At 41.8% G+C, this 20,210-nt stretch overlaps 2 protein-coding genes across 2 annotated transcripts in view; one reads left to right on the top strand and one right to left on the bottom strand.

Annotated features, from left to right (window-relative positions):
- The first annotated feature begins 789 nt into the window (after nt 1–789).
- Nucleotides 790–19,462, top strand: jph2 (junctophilin 2). The gene is made up of 6 exons (XM_034875649.1): nt 790–1,638; nt 4,918–5,734; nt 13,661–13,779; nt 15,680–16,593; nt 18,020–18,120; nt 18,196–19,462. The coding sequence occupies exons 1-5, from the start codon at nt 1,260–1,262 to the stop codon at nt 18,098–18,100; spliced, it is 2,310 nt and encodes a 769-aa protein (XP_034731540.1). The 5' UTR covers nt 790–1,259; the 3' UTR covers nt 18,101–18,120; nt 18,196–19,462.
- Nucleotides 15,324–20,210, bottom strand: part of LOC117947075 (tubulin alpha-1B chain-like) — a 29,288-nt gene continuing 24,401 nt past the window's right edge. The window contains exon 6 of the mRNA XM_034875661.1: nt 15,324–15,334. Within this exon, the coding sequence (XP_034731552.1) occupies nt 15,331–15,334 (4 nt within the window). The 3' untranslated portion in view covers nt 15,324–15,330. The remainder of the gene's footprint in view (nt 15,335–20,210) is intronic.

Genomic DNA, 20,210 nt, shown 5'->3' with positions numbered 1-20,210 from the left:
AGATACAGTTTTAGGGGACCACTAAGGTCTATATAAAAGAGACTTCAGATACAGTTTTAGGGGACCACTAAGGTCTATGTAAAAACATCCAAAGAGCACCATGTATGTATAATAATGTATAATGTATATTAATGCAGTTACCGTCATTTCGCAGCAGGGGGAGTGGAGAGAGTGAAGTACAGTACAGGAGCCTACTGCTCTCTCCCATAATGATTAATTGATTCCCACTGTTTGTAAATTGAATTAGGTCGCAATGCAAAAGGTCATTATGAGTGGAGCATTCAATTATACATTTTCAAAATGGTGTCCTGTAGTTATCCAGCAACTGTAACTCTTAAAAAAATAGAATACAATTTATGACTCAACTTACAGTCAAACAATATCCCAAAATATGCTGCAATGATAACGCCATAGAAAGAGATATCACCTACTGGACATATAGGCCTACATGTACACTGTAAATAAAGTTATAAATACAATATTTTTAGGCTATATTATAAGATATGAGCCCATGCAGGCCATGTAGGAACATCAATGAGAAATGACAGCGAGTTATCTACTTTTGGATCTATCTTTCATCAAGCTTAATAGCCTATTAGAGAATAATGATTGCATTAACTGCATGGTAAAGAATAACAGAGAGCAGAGTCCTGATGGCATGTACTTCAGCCCCGAGGTGGCAAGACTCTGGCATGGCTCCTTGCAGGCAGCAGAGTAAGGATTGGGTCGTATTTTTGGAAGGGTGTGTGTGTGGGGATTGGTCGCCTTGTTAGGTCTGCTGAAATATTTCCAACAGCAGCGAGTGTCAGGAGATAGCTGGGTGGCAGGGACAGGGGGAAAGGGGCTTTTCTCTGTGGCCACCTGGGAAACAGCCATGTAAGATCAGTGGCTTGTCAAGACAGACTTACAGAAACAATTCCATTTAACGACCCGGTCATCCAACTTTGTAACACAGCAGCATCCATCCTGGAGGAAAATCTGTATTGAGTGAAATCCGAGAAGAAGCAAGTGGAATAAAAGAAGGCAAAATCGAGTTTTCTGCAAAGTGTGGCGTGCGCCCTGGAGCTTCATGGACACGCGCAGAAAAAACCAAAGTAACTCCAAAAGAAGAACACCCCACAAGTTGCGCACCAAGGATATCTCCAATCAGCTTTGATGTCAGGTGAAGGTGAAGTCAGACTGACGGAGGTTGTATCTTTAGCCAGGTAACAGACTAAACTTAACGTTCTCATCGGGGCGGTATTGGGCTGCGGGGAGCCATGAGTGGCGGGCGCTTTGAGTTCGACGACGGCGGAGCTTACTGCGGAGGCTGGGAGGGGGGCAAAGCCCACGGCCATGGCATCTGCACCGGACCCAAAGGCCAGGGCGAGTTCTCCGGCTCCTGGAACTACGGCTTCGAGGTGGTGGGAGTGTACACCTGGCCCAGCGGGAACACCTACGAGGGCTACTGGTCGCAGGGGAAGCGTCACGGCCTGGGAGTAGAGTCCAAAGGACACTGGATTTACAAAGGGGAATGGACTCATGGCTTTAAAGGGAGATATGGCATCCGGATCAGTGTTGGCAGTGGTGCCAAGTATGAAGGAACATGGAATAATGGGCTTCAGGATGGATATGGAACAGAGACATATGCTGATGGAGGTGAGATTAGGCCACACATTAAGACTTTGGACTTTGTCAACATTTTTCAAAAGATCAGATTTAGAAATTGCAAAGATTCAATGGTGGAAGAAGTAGCCTATTCAGATCCTTTACTTAAGTAAAAATACTTATTCTAAAAGTAAAAGTCCAGCATTGGAAATGTTGCTTAAGTAAAAGTATCTAAGTAAAAGTACTCAATGCAGAAAAATCCTCCCATGTTAGAAAGTGTAAAGGATCCAAACAGGTGTGTGTTTAATGGTCTTATCATCTCAGCTGGACTTGTTGCCTGTTATACAGTCGGGTATTTTAATTTACAATAAAACACTGTGTTTTATGAACTACTGTAAATGTGCTTTGTGTGCACAAATATTAATTAGGACAGTAATTAGTTGTCAGATTAATGTAGTGGAGTAAAAAGTAGAATATTTCTCTCTGAAATGTAGCGGATTAGAAGTAGAAGGTGGCATGAAAAGAAAAGAAAAGTACCCCAAATGTGCACTTAAGTAAAGTACTTGAGTTACATTCCAGCACCGGTTACAAGTTAAAGTCATAACAGTATTAAGTAGCATACAATGGAAAGTACAAGTTATTTAAATGCAGTACTTGACATCTTCCTGTGAGGGTGTAAAAAGTACTCAGATCTTTAAAAGTAGTCACAGGCGGTAGAAAATGTAAAAAATACTTTGTTACAGGTATAAGTTCTGCACTCAAAATGTTATGTAACTAAAAGTCAAAAAGTATTAGCATCATCAGATTATACTTGAAGTACCAAAGGTGCTGGTAAAGTGGAGGAAAAGTTAGTTAACTGTTGGGAAGTTTAATAAAATAAAAAATAAAAACCTTTTTATTCAATAATAATGTGTGTTTTTATACTAGATAACTCAAAAGACTATTTACTGCTAGGTGGCTTGCCAATTTTCCTCTGGGAAACAATACTATTTTCATTTAGCATTATATCTTTTTGTATTAGTAATCTTTAAGTAATTTAAGTAATTAAATCCATTTGGAGGAGTAAAAGGTGCAATATTTGCCTCTGAAATGAAGTAGTAGTAAATGGAAATACTCAAGTAAAGTACAAGTGCCTAAAAATTGTACTTACGTGGAGTACTTGAGTAAATGTGCTTAGTTACTTTCCACCTTTGAAATGTGGAAATGTGAATATGCAGTACCTCTGCAGTAGTAAAGGAAACATTCAGATCCTTTATCTAAGTAAAAGTCACAATACTAAATCTAAAAAAAACTCTTTGGAACTAGTTAAACCCTTAAAAATGCATCATATTTTATTTATTGATCACATGTTGTGTATGTTATACCTGCCAGATAAATGTAGTGGACTAAACCAAATAAAGTAGCAGAAGTAAATAAGGATCTTAAAAATTGTGTAAAAGTGCAGTTCTTGTCTTGAGTAGATAGGGACTTTCCACCAGTGGATTTTATGACAGGGTCCTAACTAACTCCTGCAGCATTAAGACCAAACCCCCTCAAGTCTGATGATCCTCGGTTTCTGAGGTCTGAGTGTAACCAGAACAAAATATCACCCTGCTGCTGTCAGTCAAGGTGCTTAAAGCTGGTTGGAAATCAAACCCCCCGGGAATCCTGGTGGTGGAAGAAGGATTCGGATCTCTGACTGAAGTCAAAGTAGGAATACTGACATGTAAAAATACTAGACTCAGACTTCCCTTTATTAATCCTTTTGGGATGTCTCCTGCAAGGAAATTGAAATTTCCAGCTGCAAAAGATAGCATAAAGATAAAGATAACAGTAATAACAGGAATAAGAATAAGAATAAAACGAACAATAAAAACCTTAATGGCTGTAATTTACCATAATGGCTGTAATAACCACAAGAAAATGCTCTGTGATTCAAAACCTTCCTGTAAAAGAACTAAGCAAAATGTAATGAAAGTACTAATTTGCCAAAACGTGTAATCATTATACATTAAAAAATATATGTATTTTATGTATATTATGTCCTTATGTTACTAATAGATTACTGTGCATGCAGCACTTTTATGTTGTAACTACTTACATATAAATCTATAAAAATGCATTGCATTTTTTTTACACCTCGCAGCTCTGGTTGTGTATTTTAAACCTGAATCTGCAAAGTAACTATAGCTGTCAGGTACAAAAAAAAATCATAATTACAATCATTTTGGTCAATACTGAAATCCCGATTATTTAACACGATGACTCAGTGACGTTTGGAAAGATGTGGCATGTATTGAAGTTAAAAAACAGTGAACCAACCTGGAGCTAAATACTTTCCCTGTTGAACTTTTTTATTTTACATTCACAAGACGCATACTTTTGTTTCCTTTGCAAGACAAAATGAGAGTTCACTTTCAAAGCGTATTGTGCAAAATAATCATTTTTCTGGATCACATTGTTTTTGTGACCAGATTAGGTTAGATGAAAATGAAAAGGTAACAAACAGCCCTGAGTATTGTAAGTGACGTTTTGAATCCTTAGACACTTACTGATCCACTGGACTGTATACAGAAAACTAAAATAATTAGAATAAAATCAATTGTTGTAATCGCCGATTGTACAATAGCAGTGGTTCCCCCCCGTAACAGCTGACTCATCAGCTTTGAAGCCCAGTCTGGTGGAAGCTGCAATGGGGGATGTGACAGCACTAGATGTCAGGCTGTAATAATAGCCCACAAGCCCCATGCCCTCCTGGCCTCACGGCTGAGCTGAGGCCTAGCTGTCAAGATAATCCACACTCATGGCAATTTTAGCATGAGGCCGGACCTCAAGATGACTTGTCAGTCACAGCATGATGATGGTTTCACACTAAAGATATCCAGGACATTCTGCTACGGTGAAGTGTTTTTGCTCCCGGCCGTGTTTCAAGCATTCTAGCAGCTCTTTGGGGCTGTACACTAAAATCTAATGGTGCAAGATTAAAAGTCAGGGATCCCGAAATACAATTGGATTTGCAATCTAGAAACAATGAATGTCTGTACATAATGGGCTGCCAGTCCATCCAGTGGATGTTACGATATTTCACAAGATAAGTGAAAGGCGCTTGAGGAAAAGTTAGGGCATTAGCAAAATTAGTAGGCTCCATCTGCTAGGTGCTAGGTTCAGGGAATGTCTATACCAAATAGCCTGGAATCCGTCAAATAGTTGTTGGATATTTCAGTTGGACCAAAGAAGTGGGAAAACCAACTGACCAACTGATATGGCCGTCCCTAGAGCTACTGTGTGCTGCTAGCCTGTAATAACTAGCCTCTGATGCTAGTCTAGTTACCTGTTTTCTGATGTTTCTAGGTACTTTCCAGGGTCAGTTCACGGGTGGGATGCGGCACGGCTATGGGGTCCGGCAGAGCGTCCCTTATGGCATGGCAGCAGTCGTCCGCTCCCCTCTTCGTACCTCCCTGACCTCCCTTCGCAGCGAGCACAGCAACGGCACCGTCTTGCAGCAAGACGTCCCCACGATCACCACCACCAACGCCTCGGGCGAGGAGACGCCCGTCGCCACCCCTACCCAGCTGGGACCGTCCCGCGGAGGCTTTGCTCTCACTCTACAGGTGGACCCAGAGGCTGTGAAACCCAAAAAGAAAGGCCTGTTCAACAGGAGCTCCCTGCTGGGTAAGCTAAAGAAGTCCGACTCCAGTACCTCGCTGTCCAGCCAGAAGAGCAAAATCAGCTTCCTAAGGACGGAGTCGGCTCTCAGCTCCAACGCCAGCGACACCAACTCCACCATCAGCATCGGGGACGAGAGCCTGGCCGGAGCCGAGGATTTCCCCCCAGTGGAGGCCGACATTGACGCCACCACCACAGAGGTCTATATGGGCGAGTGGAAGAACGACAAGCGCTCAGGATATGGAATAAGCGAGAGGTCCAGCGGGCTGAAGTACGAGGGCGAGTGGCTGAACAACCAGAGACACGGCTACGGCTGCACCACCTTCGCTGAGGGAGGGAAGGAGGAGGGCAAGTACATGAACAACTTGCTGGTGAAGGCCATGAAGAAGAGGGTGATCCAGCTGAAGGGAACCAAGATCAAGCAGAAGGTGGAGCGGGCGGTGGAGGGTGCTCAGAGGGCTGCAGCCATCGGCAAGCAGAAGGCAGAGATCGCTGCTTCCAGGTGAGAACACATGAGTGCCTGAGTGGGGAGAGGATTCTCCTGATTTCTTTTTTGCTCTTTTTTATCAGTGTTAGTGTGTTGGTCCAGTTCAGTATAATACAATGCTAGTTTATGGGAACACTCTGCAGAAACAGAAAGGAGAGATGATGTGACACAAAAGGCTGCAGCTTCTCTGTCTGGCTGTGGATGTGAATATTGCTCCTGTCAGTGGTTTTTAAAGTTGGGTCCAGGGACACCCAGGGGGTCCCCAATACAAAGAGGAAGAATTTATTTTTGTCACAATTCCCTCCCTATGTAACACAAAAACTATTGTCTTGTAATGTATGACTATTTGGGTCATGGCTTTCATACTTTTTTCTGTAATAAAACATCAAAAAGTAAAAATCCTATCAGGAGGGGGTAAGTGGTCTAACTTGTGCCAGTTTAGGGGTCCTTGAAGTGAGAAAGTTTGGAAACCATTGGCTGCACTGTGATTGAATCCCAGTAACAGTCTATCCCAGTCAGCCTTGTATAGCCCATTGAAACAGAACTTCTTCTGAAATCAATGAATCCAGCTGCAGGGAAACCTAGTTTTTCTTCTGTGGTTAGATGTCCATACGTGTGCACGTCTATCTCCAGATTGTCTGTGACCGTACAAGGCGGTGCCGCTTTTGTCCACAGTGGTCTTCAGCACCTGAAATAAGCCCAGTGTTTATAGCAGTGAGACTCCCACTGATAGACTGCAGACCCCTGTCCCAGCAGATTGAAATCTAAATATTGTACTCCCAAGGATAAGCAGTCTATAAGAGTTATGGGCCGGTGTTGGTCGCATCGGAGCTTTAAGCTCACCTACAGCACATGGAAGCTTAGTGATCGTGTAGGACTGCTTCCAGAAACACCTCGGTGGCCTTCACAAACCAAACAGGACCAATAGGAAATATATAATTACTGTCCAAATTGCTGGAAGACCATCTGACTTAGTACTTTTACTCAAGTACCGTTCTTACGTCGAGGTACATTTTTACACTTTTTTACTACATTTCAGAAGGAACTAATGCACTTCAAAGTGCCCATGTTATGAAAAAATGTTGGGTGTTATTTTGTGTCTCTGGTGCTCCCACACTCCTACCAACTTGGAAAAATAACTATCTATGCTGTTTTGAATGAGATCCGGTTTCTGAATGTCCTCTGTCTTCGGTCTCCGGGTGAGCTGTTCAACATCTTCACGGCTTTCTACGTCACTAGAGACGTGGTGGCTAACTGTAGCTTACTAGCTTGTTCTCAATGGCAAAACACTGCTCCAACAGCCACTAAATGACCATAATCTCCAAAAGAACTACTTCCTGTCCCTGTTATACTTCCTGTCCCTGTTGTGCAGGTATTCCACAAGTGTCCTCGTCTAGAAGAAGTCTCCCGGCTAATCCTGCCGTGGACTGACCAAAGCTGGAGAAAGAGTTATCTAGCTGATGGGATCTTACCGAGCTACTGAGCATGTGCAGCTCCCAACAAAGATAGTGTAGAAGTGAGATGTCTCACTCTGGTGCTAAAACAGAGACCTAAACACACAGGGTGAAAAGAGGATCTGCATCAATGTGCAGTCCAACACAAAATATGTTTTGTTTTTTTAAATGAAACCATAGAAACCTATTCAGGTACAAAATTAAAATACAATTATGAACCTGAAACTAAGCAGAATATGGGCGCTTTAAACTCTACACTACATAAATCAGCGGGACTTATACATGTTTTAAATACTTCACAAATTCAGAGATTAAAGTCCAACAAACAATCTCAATTTGTGCATTTAATGAAACCCACGGATGCTTTACAGGGGAGCAAAATAAAAATAGGCCAACACAAACATGGAGTAAAAGGAAAATGTCTAGTCAATCGTACAATCTAAAGTTATTTTATGCATGAAATCGACATATTACATACCTGAGGCCAATTCATGGTGGTTGTTAATCATCTACAATCCCATAATTGTCCCCACCAGAGTGAGACTCGCGTTATCCCCCATCATCTGTCCCTTTCCTTTTAGCTTTAGTTGTTTCTTTGTTGAATTTCCTTTTTTCCTGTGATGGTCCCACTCCAGGATCAGCCAGAACTACAGCAGGTAGCTTCTGATATAACATTAATATACAATCAGGCATACTCTAACACACGCTTGTCCGGTGTTCAGCCAAAATCTGTGACCCATCACAATGTTGCTCTGTCAAACTGCCTAAAATCAGTCTGTGCCTTTGGGGGGGGAAATCAGACCCGTGCAAATGCCTTATTCAAACTATATGAAAATGGCTGTCTTATCACTGTCAGTCTCGTTTGCTGTTGCAGGTCATTTAAGACCATTGTATGAAAAATGAAAGAGCTTTAGAAACAATAAAAAGTTACATATGGTCACTTTAAAATGCTGCTTAGACATCACAGCAACAATCTAATAAGTCTCATAAGGCATTTTCTGCAAAAAGAGACTTTTACTTTTGATACTTTATGTACATTTTGCCAATAATACTCATAGTTTTTTATATTTGTTATTTTGAATGCAGCACTTTGACTTGCTATGTTGTATTTTCTATTTAGGTTCTGCACACTTTTGCCCCCCACACAAACTAAACAACAGCCATCTTGAGTGTTCCTGCACGTTGAATTGAAATCTGTTTATTATACAAGCAGTGGAGACATGACCCAACTGTTCCTGGCAGTGGTTTCCTCACTCCATGATCCTTTGGCAACAAAGTGGACGGTTAAAAATACATGTACAACCTGTGCACTGCATGGGATGCCAGACCTGGCCTCTTCACGTCAGGTTAGATGTACGTTCACTGGCATTCAGACGCTCTGTGGACGTTACTGTGTTGCGTGGGCTGTCTTCTGGAGGACCTCTGTGGCAGGACATGGTGTAAATGACGCACACACAGACAGGAGCCCCGTGGTCACAAAGGAGCCCTGACTAAATATGGGCATGCACACTCTTGCTGTATCACAATCACAGGGGAATGCAACAGCTGATTATCCCCCATCCCCCTGCGCCCAAACCCCATCTTTCCTGCCTAGTCACAGACACAACACCCAGACTGCTTTCTTAAGCCGAATCACAGCGGCTCTGGATGTTTGTCTGCATACCTATCACTTCTGTTTTAGCCATTTAAATACTCCATCAAATGGTGCACAGCTGAGCTTGAACACAGCAGTCAGCTTGCTTTCCATCGCCCCGTGTACGCTTCAGCTCCACCGCCCGCCGCCAACCGTTAGAGATCACAGATCTGGGGCCATCTTGCGTCAGCGGTGGTGTCAAATGGTTCCACGGATATAAATATGACACAGCTCATAACCAAGTGCTTGGGTATAAAGGCTTAGCGTATATATGTACCACACCTAGCTTTAGTTGTGCGGCTTGGATTACACACTGTACTGCTGATGTGAGCAGTTTGTAACGTGTAACAATTGTAAATAAAGATCATATCTAGCCTCAGCCGAGGACTATTGATTACATCTCTGCAGCTATTCCAGGGATGGAAAGTAATTAAGTACATTTACTCAAGTACTGACCTCAGTCAAGTATACTTTTGAGGTACTTACTGTACTGGAGTTATTTTATGCTACTATGTACTTCAACTCCACTACAATTTAAATGTAGTACTGTCTACTCGCCTACATTTGTTACAAGTAACTTTAGTTTCTTTTCAGTACAAATTTAGTACATATAATCAACAAAATAATAATGATGCCTTCCTTCTAGCTGTGCAACTATACATATACATACAGTGTGTATATATATAGTAACAAAACTAGGCCCTACCTTTACCAGCTTTACCATTAAAGTGATGTACACATTAATTCATTCATAATTATAATCCAAAACTACAATATGCAGTACCAGTCAAAAGTTTGGACACACTTTACCATTTACCCCATTTATTTCAAATGGGCCATTCTGCATAATGAATACTTGCTTTGTGTACTTTTGTAGTATGTACAGTGCACTACTGTAAATTTTGATAATACACTTGTATGTTTTGAGTGTGTGACCTTTACCAGTGACAGAGTATTTCTACACTGTGGTATTTAAGTACTTTGTTACTTTAAGTAAAAATACTCACTGAGGTATTTATTTAGGTGACCTCTTAGCAATGTGCCAATAATGAGGTTGCAATTAGCTCTTAATGTATTTTGACAAAGTTTTTTGATTAGTCTGCAAGATTTAGTTGTCTTTTTATGGACACCAAAGTAGTCTTTGACACACACGCACAAAGATGAAGTCGCACATGCCAGAATATCTCTTGCCATGAGCAGCCTTCTGGGAAACTGTAGCGTAACAAATGGTTACAAAACAGCAGGAGCTATTCAAACACTTTTACATATTTTAACGGCTCTAAATGAAGATTTAAGGTGTACGATTGTTCATAGCTTTGGGTGTTGAAAGCAGTTTCTTCTTACAGCTGACGTCTCGTCACTCCTCAGAGTACAACAAGTGTCTCCCTAATGCAGCCCTGCAAGCATAAAGGGTATTTAGGTCAAAGTGTCAAATGTCATGTTTGGTTGCAGAGAAGCACTGGAGGAGCAGCACACACTGCAGCAGTTATACAACTTAAAGGGCCAGACTGGCTCATTTTGACCTGAATCCTTTTGTTCTATTATAGAAGGAAAGATCTGACTAAGATCTGGATATTTCAGAAATGCATCTCATGAGAGCGCCACTACTTCCTCTGTCTGCTCCCTAAAACTAAAGAACATAGACTGAACAAAAAAAAATCAGGTAATGCAGGATTAATCTATAGATGACCAATCCTTTTCACTCCTTTTTCAGAGCCACCTATCACTTACTGTGTGACCATTTCAAACACTATATACAAAAGTGAATAATTCACTCATTAACACATATTCACTCATTAACACATATATTTTCAAGTGTTACTGAACAGGTTAAGCATTGTTAATCTGTGGTTAGCACCTTAACCTCACATGATGAGGGTTGTGGGTTCAAATCCAGGACCCTACATTTTGTTTGTGTGGTTTACCTTTGGATATCCAACATCTTACCACCATAGATTGTATATTTATTAATAATAACAGGCTATGCTTCACACCATAAAGACGTGCATGCTGGGTAAACTAGGGTGTGGCACATTTACAGAATTGTTGATTAATTGTCCTAATGAAGGAAACAAATCTACCGGACATTAAAAGAAAGTGAAGCAATAAAACCAACACAAATAGTGACAAAATATAGTTATGTAATAGTGAAGGCTAATCATATAATAATAAGTGATCTGAAAGGGTCAGTACAGTCCCGGGTGTGTATGGGTAGGGAGTTCCAGAGGGAGGGGGCTGCCATGGTGAAAGCTCTGTCACATTAATAGTTTTTTTACTAGCTGACTCCATAGAAATGTTACTTTATTATAACATATCTGTTTTTTCTGGTGGTTTTCTTAGTTGTATTACCACAAATTGAACTGATGCCATGTTCTAAAAGGCCTTTAATAAATAGGAATAGTTTTGTTTTTTCAACAGGCATGGTCATTAATACAGTGGCTGAGTGATATACCAGAGCACATGCTTTTGTGTTCAGCTGGGAGTCATCAGTCTAAACAATCCCTGTATTAGCCCTGCCACCCACTTGTGCTATTAGCACTAATGCTAACCAATTTTAGCAAGTATAAGCACAGTGATGGATATCTTTGTGCACTGCTGGCTCTTTACAAATGTAAGGAACCTCAGCTGATCTTTGATTTCTGGTTGTTTAATTGTCAAGTTCTTCTCATAATCAAAGTTTCTTTTTCTAACAGCAATTAATTCCTTATTCTATTTATAAAAGTGATTATTGGTTGGGACTCACATTTTTCTTAGAGCTGTGGTTCAGTGGTAGAGCAGTCGCCAACAATCGGAAGGTTGTGGGTTCAATCCTTAGCCCTACAGTCCCATGTTGACGTGTCCTTGGGCAAGACACTGAGCCCCAAGAAGCCCCCCCCCCCACTGGAAAATGAAAACACTTAATTAAAATACAAGTACTCAAAATTGTACTTTGAGCTCCATTTCTGTCCAAAATATATTAAACACATCACTGAGCCACACTGTTGCCCTGGGTAACATGTTGATGATGAGGATGATGATGATGATGATGATGATGAATTATTTTATTTTTGCCTATTCTATTATCCCCATAGAATCATCCACAAAACCTTTTATTTCATAAATCCACTTTTATTTATTTCCCTCTGTATTCATTTCCAGCTCTTATATGCAAATCAGGGGGCGTGGCTATCGCTCACATTCAGAACAGAGCCTTGGGTAAAAAAAGGCTGGTGACATGAGAGTGTACCACAGCCGGCAGTACCCAGCGCACAGTCCCTTATTGTGGGGTAACTAGACCACCAACTACCCCGGACCTGGGCAGTGCTCTGTACCCAGTGCAGGGTGAAACCGCGTTAGCTGAGACCAGTGGTAGTTCTACATTGAATTACACCCTGGGCGAGGCACAGAGATTTTGGAAATTAAAAAACAATTTTTGACCTAATTTTAAAGATTTACATTGAAACCAGTGAGTTCGATGCCGAGAGACAGGGTAGGAAAGCCAGAAAGTAACAAAAGACAGACTAACAAATGTTTGGGGGCTTGATGAATGGAATTTGTTGACAATGAGAAACAAATGTCAACCTCATCCATTAAACCACATTTCAGTCACGTGATATATTTAGTCAAATACTCATTTTTTATGCATTAAAGCCATTTAAAACTACACATGATACTTCATTAATAGTACACAGCTGGCAAAATGACATGGTGTGATCCTAAAGTGTGTTTCTTTTGTGTTGTATTTGTAACTATACCACTACCTTGGACCAAAAGGCTTGTTGCTAAAAGGCAGCTGTTATTATAAATCTTTCTTTGTTGAATGATTCCAGTGTAATTGTGAACATGTGAGATTTGAGGGTGAGGTTCCTGGAAGAGGACGGAGGTGCTGACTGTGTGTGGACAGGTGGAGCTCATCTATCTCAGACAGGGAGCCTCAGGAGTCTCTAATTGTTCCAGTGGGGAGCACCTTCCCCACCGAGTCTCCAAGTGGACCATGCAGGGAGCTATTCTCAGCTCAGTGTAAAGTTACAGTATGTCAAGTATCCACAGAGTAATCACAATCAGTAGTTCTCCCCGTTAATGTGCAGCATTAAGCCTTGAACTCTCTCCGCATGCAAGTCCAACACTTCGGTCCAGACTGAAATACCAACAACTGCTCCTCCACAGCACTGTGGAGTAAGGTCTGACCTCTCCCATGCAGTTCTTTAACCCAATCACAGTCGCCATGGGCCTCATTTTCAGCATGTAACGTGAGCTTGGTAGCTCAGAGGTTAGAAAAAAACACAAAGAAAGCGGAAGGTAAGGGAAGCCTCTCCGGTAAATGAACCGTCGTCGATCCAGACTAAATGCACGCTGACTGTGATCTCGACCTTGTGTGTTAACCTTGAATGGGAAACTTAAAAGATGATGCTTAAGCAGCTTAACCAAAAAAACTACAGTAAAAGGAACTGTTTACAGTATTCAGTGGGTGCGTGGCTGCTGGTTATTTGGCTCCTTAGTATTATTAGGTGTCCTTTTCTGCTGCTGGGCTGGGACAGACATAAATAATCAACCTCCAGCAGGACAATGAGTTATGGCTGGCAAGTAACTAAAGACTCCATCATCACACGAGTGTCCATGAGACAGAGAGAAGTCACCGGGGTGATACGTACAGCTCCAGTGGAATGGGCCCTGCCTTGGCAAAGGGCCACGCTCTCAGAGTGCCTGATGGATGAGAAACAATACACAGTTAGACAGCGGTACACATGCTGTTTCTGATGCATGGAGGGAGCGGCACCGTGTTAAAATGACTTCTTTCAGATTGTAACTACTGCAGTAACATCTGGATGATCGTTCCAGTGCTTTATGAACTGTGTTGCATGTGTTCCCCTGCAGGACGACCCATGCCAAGGCCAAGTCCGATGGGGCGGAGCAGGCGGCCCAGGCCTCCAACAGTGAGTCCAGCATTGCCAGACTGGTGGCCAAAGAGCTCTCCCCTTCCTTCTACCAGCCAGGTCAGTTTCATTCAAATTCATAATAACGTTAATATGTCTATTAACACGTTTGGCAAAGGATAATACAGTATGGGAAACTTTTAAAAGCAAAGATTTAGATGTTTTTCAGCTAGTTATTTTCAGTGGAAATTGGATGTCATGAATTCTTTTCCTTACACTTATATTTACCATATTTCCCAAATGTCTTGAATGCATCACTAAATGCAGAGTCAATACACATATAAGACACACATATATATAAATATGGTATGACACTAACATTACCATTTACTTACTGAAGAAAACTGCAAGTATGACTGATCATAACTGATGCACAGTGCTGGGATGTAAGTACTGTACTTAAGTGCAGTTCTGAGGTACTTTACTTGAGTATTTCAATGTTCTGCTTCTTTATACTTCTACTTCACTGCATGGCAAAATGAAATAATTTACTTGTATTTAATACCTATTTAAAACTTTTCAGATTCAGTTCAGGAATACCAAATATAATCAACAAAGACATTATCATGTCAAAGTATGGATTAAGATAAGACTTATTGACCCCTTGGGGAAATTCACAAGCTAGTAAAGTATATATAGTTGTGTTTTTTTTTAAATAAGCCCCACCAAGTGACCAATTAAAATACAGCAGTATCAAGTATTCTGAAATTCTGAATCCTTTGTACTTTTACTTTCTATTCTGTAAGTGTATTTTGATTATAGTGACATTTTGAATGCAGGACTACTTCAGCAGATCCTCGGCTGAGGGTAGTCGCATTCGAATGTCTAAAAAAGGAACATCTTGTTTGGTCGAGGCGATCGGATCAGTTTCAGGGGTCTGGCTTTTACACGTTCACACAAAAGGCCGGCAGCCATTCAGGAGCCTCGTGCTATTTCTCTCTGGCGTTCTCCCTCAGCAGAGAGCGGTAGGGAACCAGACCGCCATGCAGCGTTGCGAGCGCCTTTGTAAATTGTCTCAGACTGAAACTAGAAATAGACCAAGCCTGGCTGAGTCCCGCTGTGCATTGTATCATGAAAGATCTCTCACTAAGGAGAGAACAACACAGACATAACAGCGTCAGCGTGGGCACCATCTGGTTCATTTGTACTGCGGAAAACAATAACGTAGCCTCATAATTTAAAGGATAAGGCTAGTGATTGGGTATAGTCTCGTTTTCAACAAATGTCCTAAAAAGATCAAAATCCACAATGAACTGATTCCCTTACCAGTATTATCCGTGGCCCAGCGCTTTATTATTGTCCAAAATAGTCCGCATTAAATAAAACTATTTATTCTTGTTTGTGTAATGTAGAATAAAACCTTTAGTTCTCTGTTCTCTTGGGCATTTATTTAGTCTTTTTTTCAAAATCAGAGTCTATTTTTGTGACCTGTTTTTAAAGATTTATGTCTTTGGTAGAAATTGGCAGACTATAATGCATTGTTGCTTTTGGTCTATTTTTTTATATTTCACTTTTACTTTGACACAAACATTTGCATATTTATATTCTTAGAATATTATACAATGATAGTTTCTTTGGTATTTCTTACACTTTTTTCTCTCTGGCCAACTTTTAACTCTTAACAGACTCAGGAGCTGCTTCCTGTGGTCACAGGAAATCCACCTGTAGCTTATTTCTGATATTTTAGTCAAAGGAAATTAGACTGGGGTTGAGGATAGCAGGGGATATTAAGAAGTCAGCTTCAAATTAGATGTCCAGTAGTTATTTCCTGTTGTAGTCTTGCAGGAGGAGAGAGACAGGACAGTTAACCAGGAAATAACACAAACATGTTTCTATATCCAATGTCACTTTGAACTTAACAAACAATGCATTATGGCTGACTCGTGGTTATCAATAAATCCCATAAACCTACGCCCCAGTTGTATGTAGGACCCTGATATACTGAACTGCTCTCCCCCAGGACCTGAGTACCTGAAGAAGAGAGTGTTACTGGAGGTCGGGGAGGGAAGTGAGAACATAGAGACTGTCATGCACGAGCCGCTGCTGGCCGAGGAGGAGCCCCTGCCCACGCCGCCCGAAAGCCCACTCATGAATGAACTGGACACCCTCCTGCCCGGCTCGTCCCCAGCCCGCACCCCCTCCCCCAGCCCAGGCTTCATCAGCAAGGAAGAGCCCAAACTCCTCAGTCCAGGAAGCTGGAACGAAGACAGGAGCATTAAAGGTGGTGGCAGTAAGGGTAGCAGTAAATCCAACAGCAGGCCCAACAGTCGCCCCACTACCCCGTCGACCTCTGCTCCTGCCTCGGCTGCACCTGAAGGCGGAGGGGCCCCCGGCAGCCGTGGCCCCTCTCGCACCCCCAGCCGTCAGAGCAGCAAGATAGAGCAGGGCTCGGACCTGGAGATCAAGCCCCTGCAGAAGTTTGACTCCGAGGTGAAAGCTCCAGATGTCCCGCCTGCACCAGCTGCCCCGGTAAGGAACAGCCTCATCTTACCAGATGAAGACGAAGCCCCGCGCCCCATCTCCAAAGTGTCCTCCAAAGCTGTCCCCCCCGAGCCAAAAATCAACGAGGTCAAAACCGAAAGAGCTCCATCGGTCCAGGAACGAGCGCCGTCCGTCTCCGAGAACAGAGTGGAGTCCAGGGAGGTGAGCAGGCCGTCCAGCAAAGCAGAGACAAAGCCGTTGCCAAAGCGGCAACCCAGCCCAGCGCCGTCCCCCAAACCCAGTCTTGAACCTAAAACAGTACCAAAGCAAGTGGAAGACAAAGCCATTGTTGTCAAACCAGCCTCAAAAGTGGAGCTCAAAACAGAAGCCAGACCAAAGGCCATGGTGTCAAGCCCAAGTCCTACGGTGACTGCCGAGTCTTTGGAGCTGGAGGTAAGATATTAAATATACAAATCAACTCACATTTGACTATTTCTGGCATGTTAGCAGCTATTGGCTCCAGGGTTTCCTAAATAGGATTTCCAAAAAAGAGGACACTTGGCCGGCCTCAAGACACAATGAACATGCTTTATAATGCCTCAATGATAACTTATGTAATAAAATAAAATCTGTAACAACCTGTAGCAAAATAACAGCTCTCTTTTCAAATAAACAAATAAATATGTCAGCTTCAACTAAATATCTCTTTAAAAACCTTTTCTATGTAATAAGATCAGGTTTTTCGGTGACCAGCACCTTTATTAGACACTGAAAAATATATGCTAGCACAATATATAATGAAATATAATATGTATAAGGCAGCCTCTTGGGAATTACGTCACGCGACAAAATACCGTGGTGTTGTGTGCAAAGAGCCAGTCAATTTAAGTTCAGATTTAAACTTACACTTAGGTATAGACTTCTTTATTGATCCTTATAAAGGAATTTGACATTTCCAGCAGCAGTTTTCAGACAGTATAAGACAGTATAAAAATATCAATAACAATAATAATAATAACAATAAAACCTTTGGCCATAAAAGGACATTTACCATAAATTATTATTAGTATAGTATAAATTATTATTATGATCTTTGCTAACTCATAATGCCACCAGACTCCTTTGACATAAGCAGTAACTTTACCTCCCAGAATGCCTTGGTTGGTTAGTTTGTGTTAAGGGACTATGAAAAACCACTGTCCCTCTCTCTAAGATTCATCAATACACTGACTACAGACAACTACGTCACTATACCCCACCTCAAAATCTCCAGACTAACCCTTTAACTGACATGCATGTTAATCTCTCTCATCTAACTCTCAGCAGCAAAAGTGAATGAGCCTATCTCCCAAAAATGTAGAACTTTTCCTTTAAGTAGTCATTTTCACCTCATCCGGTAATTCTTTGACATATCATTGCACACATTTGAAACCGAATTCACTGCCCTCACAGTCTAAAGCCAGGACTCTGGTTACCTGGTCCTCAGATCTCTGCAGGGTAAATCCAGACAGCTAGCTAGACTATCTGTCCAATCTGAGGACTATGGTTGCCTGGTCCTCAGATCTCTGCAGGGTAAATCCAGACAGCTAGCTAGACTATCTGTCCAATCTGAGGACTATGGTTACCTGGTCCTCAGATCTCTGCAGGGTAAATCCAGACAGCTAGCTAGACTATCTGTCCAATCTGAGGACTATGGTTACCTGGTCCTCAGAACTCTGCAGGGTAAATCCAGACAGCTAGCTAGACTATCTGTCCAATCTGTGTTTTTCTCCCATCCCGCTGTGTGGACTAGCCAGACCTTCCTCCGCAGTGCTGTGGAAGAAGGTCTGGCCATGCGAGACTACTGCCCTCATGTCTCATATGTTCCTTTCTCTCAAAGGGCCCAAACACCATTATGATCTGCATGGTCATCCTGCTGAACATCGGGCTGGCCATTCTCTTTGTCCACATTTTGTCATGAGACATTGTCCACCACCTCAGGTAATAAGTCATGTCAAAACTTGCTGGGGGAAAAACTGAAAGGTCCATTAAAAGACAAATAGTTTTTTTCTGCAGGTCACCAGTGGTGTTGGAGCGAGACGGCCTGCCTCCTCCTCAGTTAGGACCAGAGATCAAAGATGGCCGCCGAGGACTCAAAGACGCCTCATACAGACAAAGAGTTTGGGTTGGTGTGACTGTGTGAGGTTCCGTGAAGCTCCTCTCTTTCCACAGGTTTGAAAAACTGAGGGACATGAACCGGATTCAGTGCATCTGAATAGGATGGTGTGTGTGTGTTGAAGTCGGGGCTGGATGGTAGAGTGTGTTCTCAGTGTTAACACTGGAGACGCTCAAGAAGTCAATGCATCTATCGTCACAGTGTGTCACAAGTGTGTGCAAAAATAATAAGTCAATCCTTAACTGGCACACTGGCTGATTAGACAATCTCAGTAGGCAATTACACTCTGTCACAAGACAGGTTTGTATGATGAAGGAATGTTGAGAACATCCTGTATGCAGATTGAATATTCTCTCTGCTGTCATCTTCACCGATGACAGAAATTCAACTGCAGCGGACGTGGAGGAGATTTATGAGTTATAACTGCTACTATCAATTTAATAATCTGCAATGTCCACTGTGTGGTAAAAAATCTGAAAGTTCATTAAGTAGGAGTCTAAAATAAAGTAAATACTGCAAAGTACTGCAAACTGTAACCCAACGCTGCATAAAAAGCCACTTTGTTTTCATCTTGTTGCTCTTCGGTGTCTTCAGACTCCGAAGAATCTAGTTACGTTTTGACGATAGCATTCTAAACTGGGGTGTACTACACTGTGAAACTTTCTATTTTCACTGGGATTTATTTGCATTTGTTGTCATTGTGCTGCGAAACCAATTAGAGAAGGGAAATAGGAAGCTTATGAGTGTCGATGTACTGGATGTTCCTGTGGTGGTTCTCATGCACCCAGGTGGTTTTAAGTGAGAGGGGTATGTTTTGCAATAGAATGAGCAAGCAGGAAAAAGCTTATTTAAAACGATCACTGTATGTTGTGCTAAGGTTTCACAATCTACGTATTTGTATTAATGCAAGCGTAGCAGCGGGAGGTGGGTTGGGTGTTTGCCTGTGATCTATTCATGTGTTTCAGTGTTAACATCTGGCGTCTCTTGTTGCACACCGCATCATATCCAGGGCCTGTTGTGCTTCAGAGCCAAATATGACTTCAATTTTTGTACGCATGAGGGCACTTTGTGTGTATGTGTCTGTTTTTGTACCGTTCTGAAGTGCACATCTTTTCAGCATTCAAAATATTCTGTTGGATTTTTTTCAGAGGTAAATACGCAACCCTACATTTTGTTTTTGCCCCCCCCCCCCCAAAGGAGTCAGATTACCTCATCTTTGTGACAGGAAAAATATATAGAATGGTCCTTAACTCCATGTCTTATTTTGAGAATAGCACTCTCCAGTTGTGAAGTTTAATATGTCTCCTGTTCTATTTAGCAATTTAATATGCAGCTTTTAAGTAGGACAAGTAGGTTTTTAGTGGAAAAGGTTTAGCCTTTGCAAATGGATAGCACTGGTTGTTAATCGTAGTTTTAATAAATCTGACATTTCATCCCAATACTTTTATCACATGAACTCAAGATGCAATATAACCATTCATATAGGCCAGTGTCATGTAGAAGCCATTTGGATTTAACGGAGCATTTTATGAAATTTAACAATGCTGAATTTTAAAAGGGAAGAAATGCATTTGTTTGTAGCCAAACCCGTAAAGCTGATAATAAAACTTTTACATCACTTGTGATTGTGTGTTTTTGCTTCTTCTAATTGGCTCTATGAGTTCCTGTCTGACATGATTTTTTGAACAGTCTCATTTGTTACCCAGTGTGGCAACAGCAGAACTAAGTATTTTTTAAACACCACCATTCTACCAGTGTAAGATGCCCCCCCCCCCCCCCACACTCCCTTCACACAGTGAATACCACACCCTATTTGAAACCAGGCCAGGGTTAGGCTTTAATGCTCCTGTACAGCAAAAAAATTCCACATCTGGAATTAGTAAACATGAGATCTGCAAATAGTATACTGAAGACA

This window comes from Etheostoma cragini, chromosome 7 (assembly GCF_013103735.1).
Source record: "Etheostoma cragini isolate CJK2018 chromosome 7, CSU_Ecrag_1.0, whole genome shotgun sequence".
Classification (NCBI taxonomy): domain Eukaryota; kingdom Metazoa; phylum Chordata; class Actinopteri; order Perciformes; family Percidae; genus Etheostoma; species Etheostoma cragini.
Note: the sequence above shows the minus strand (reverse complement) of the source record. Positions and strands in the feature narration are given on the sequence as shown.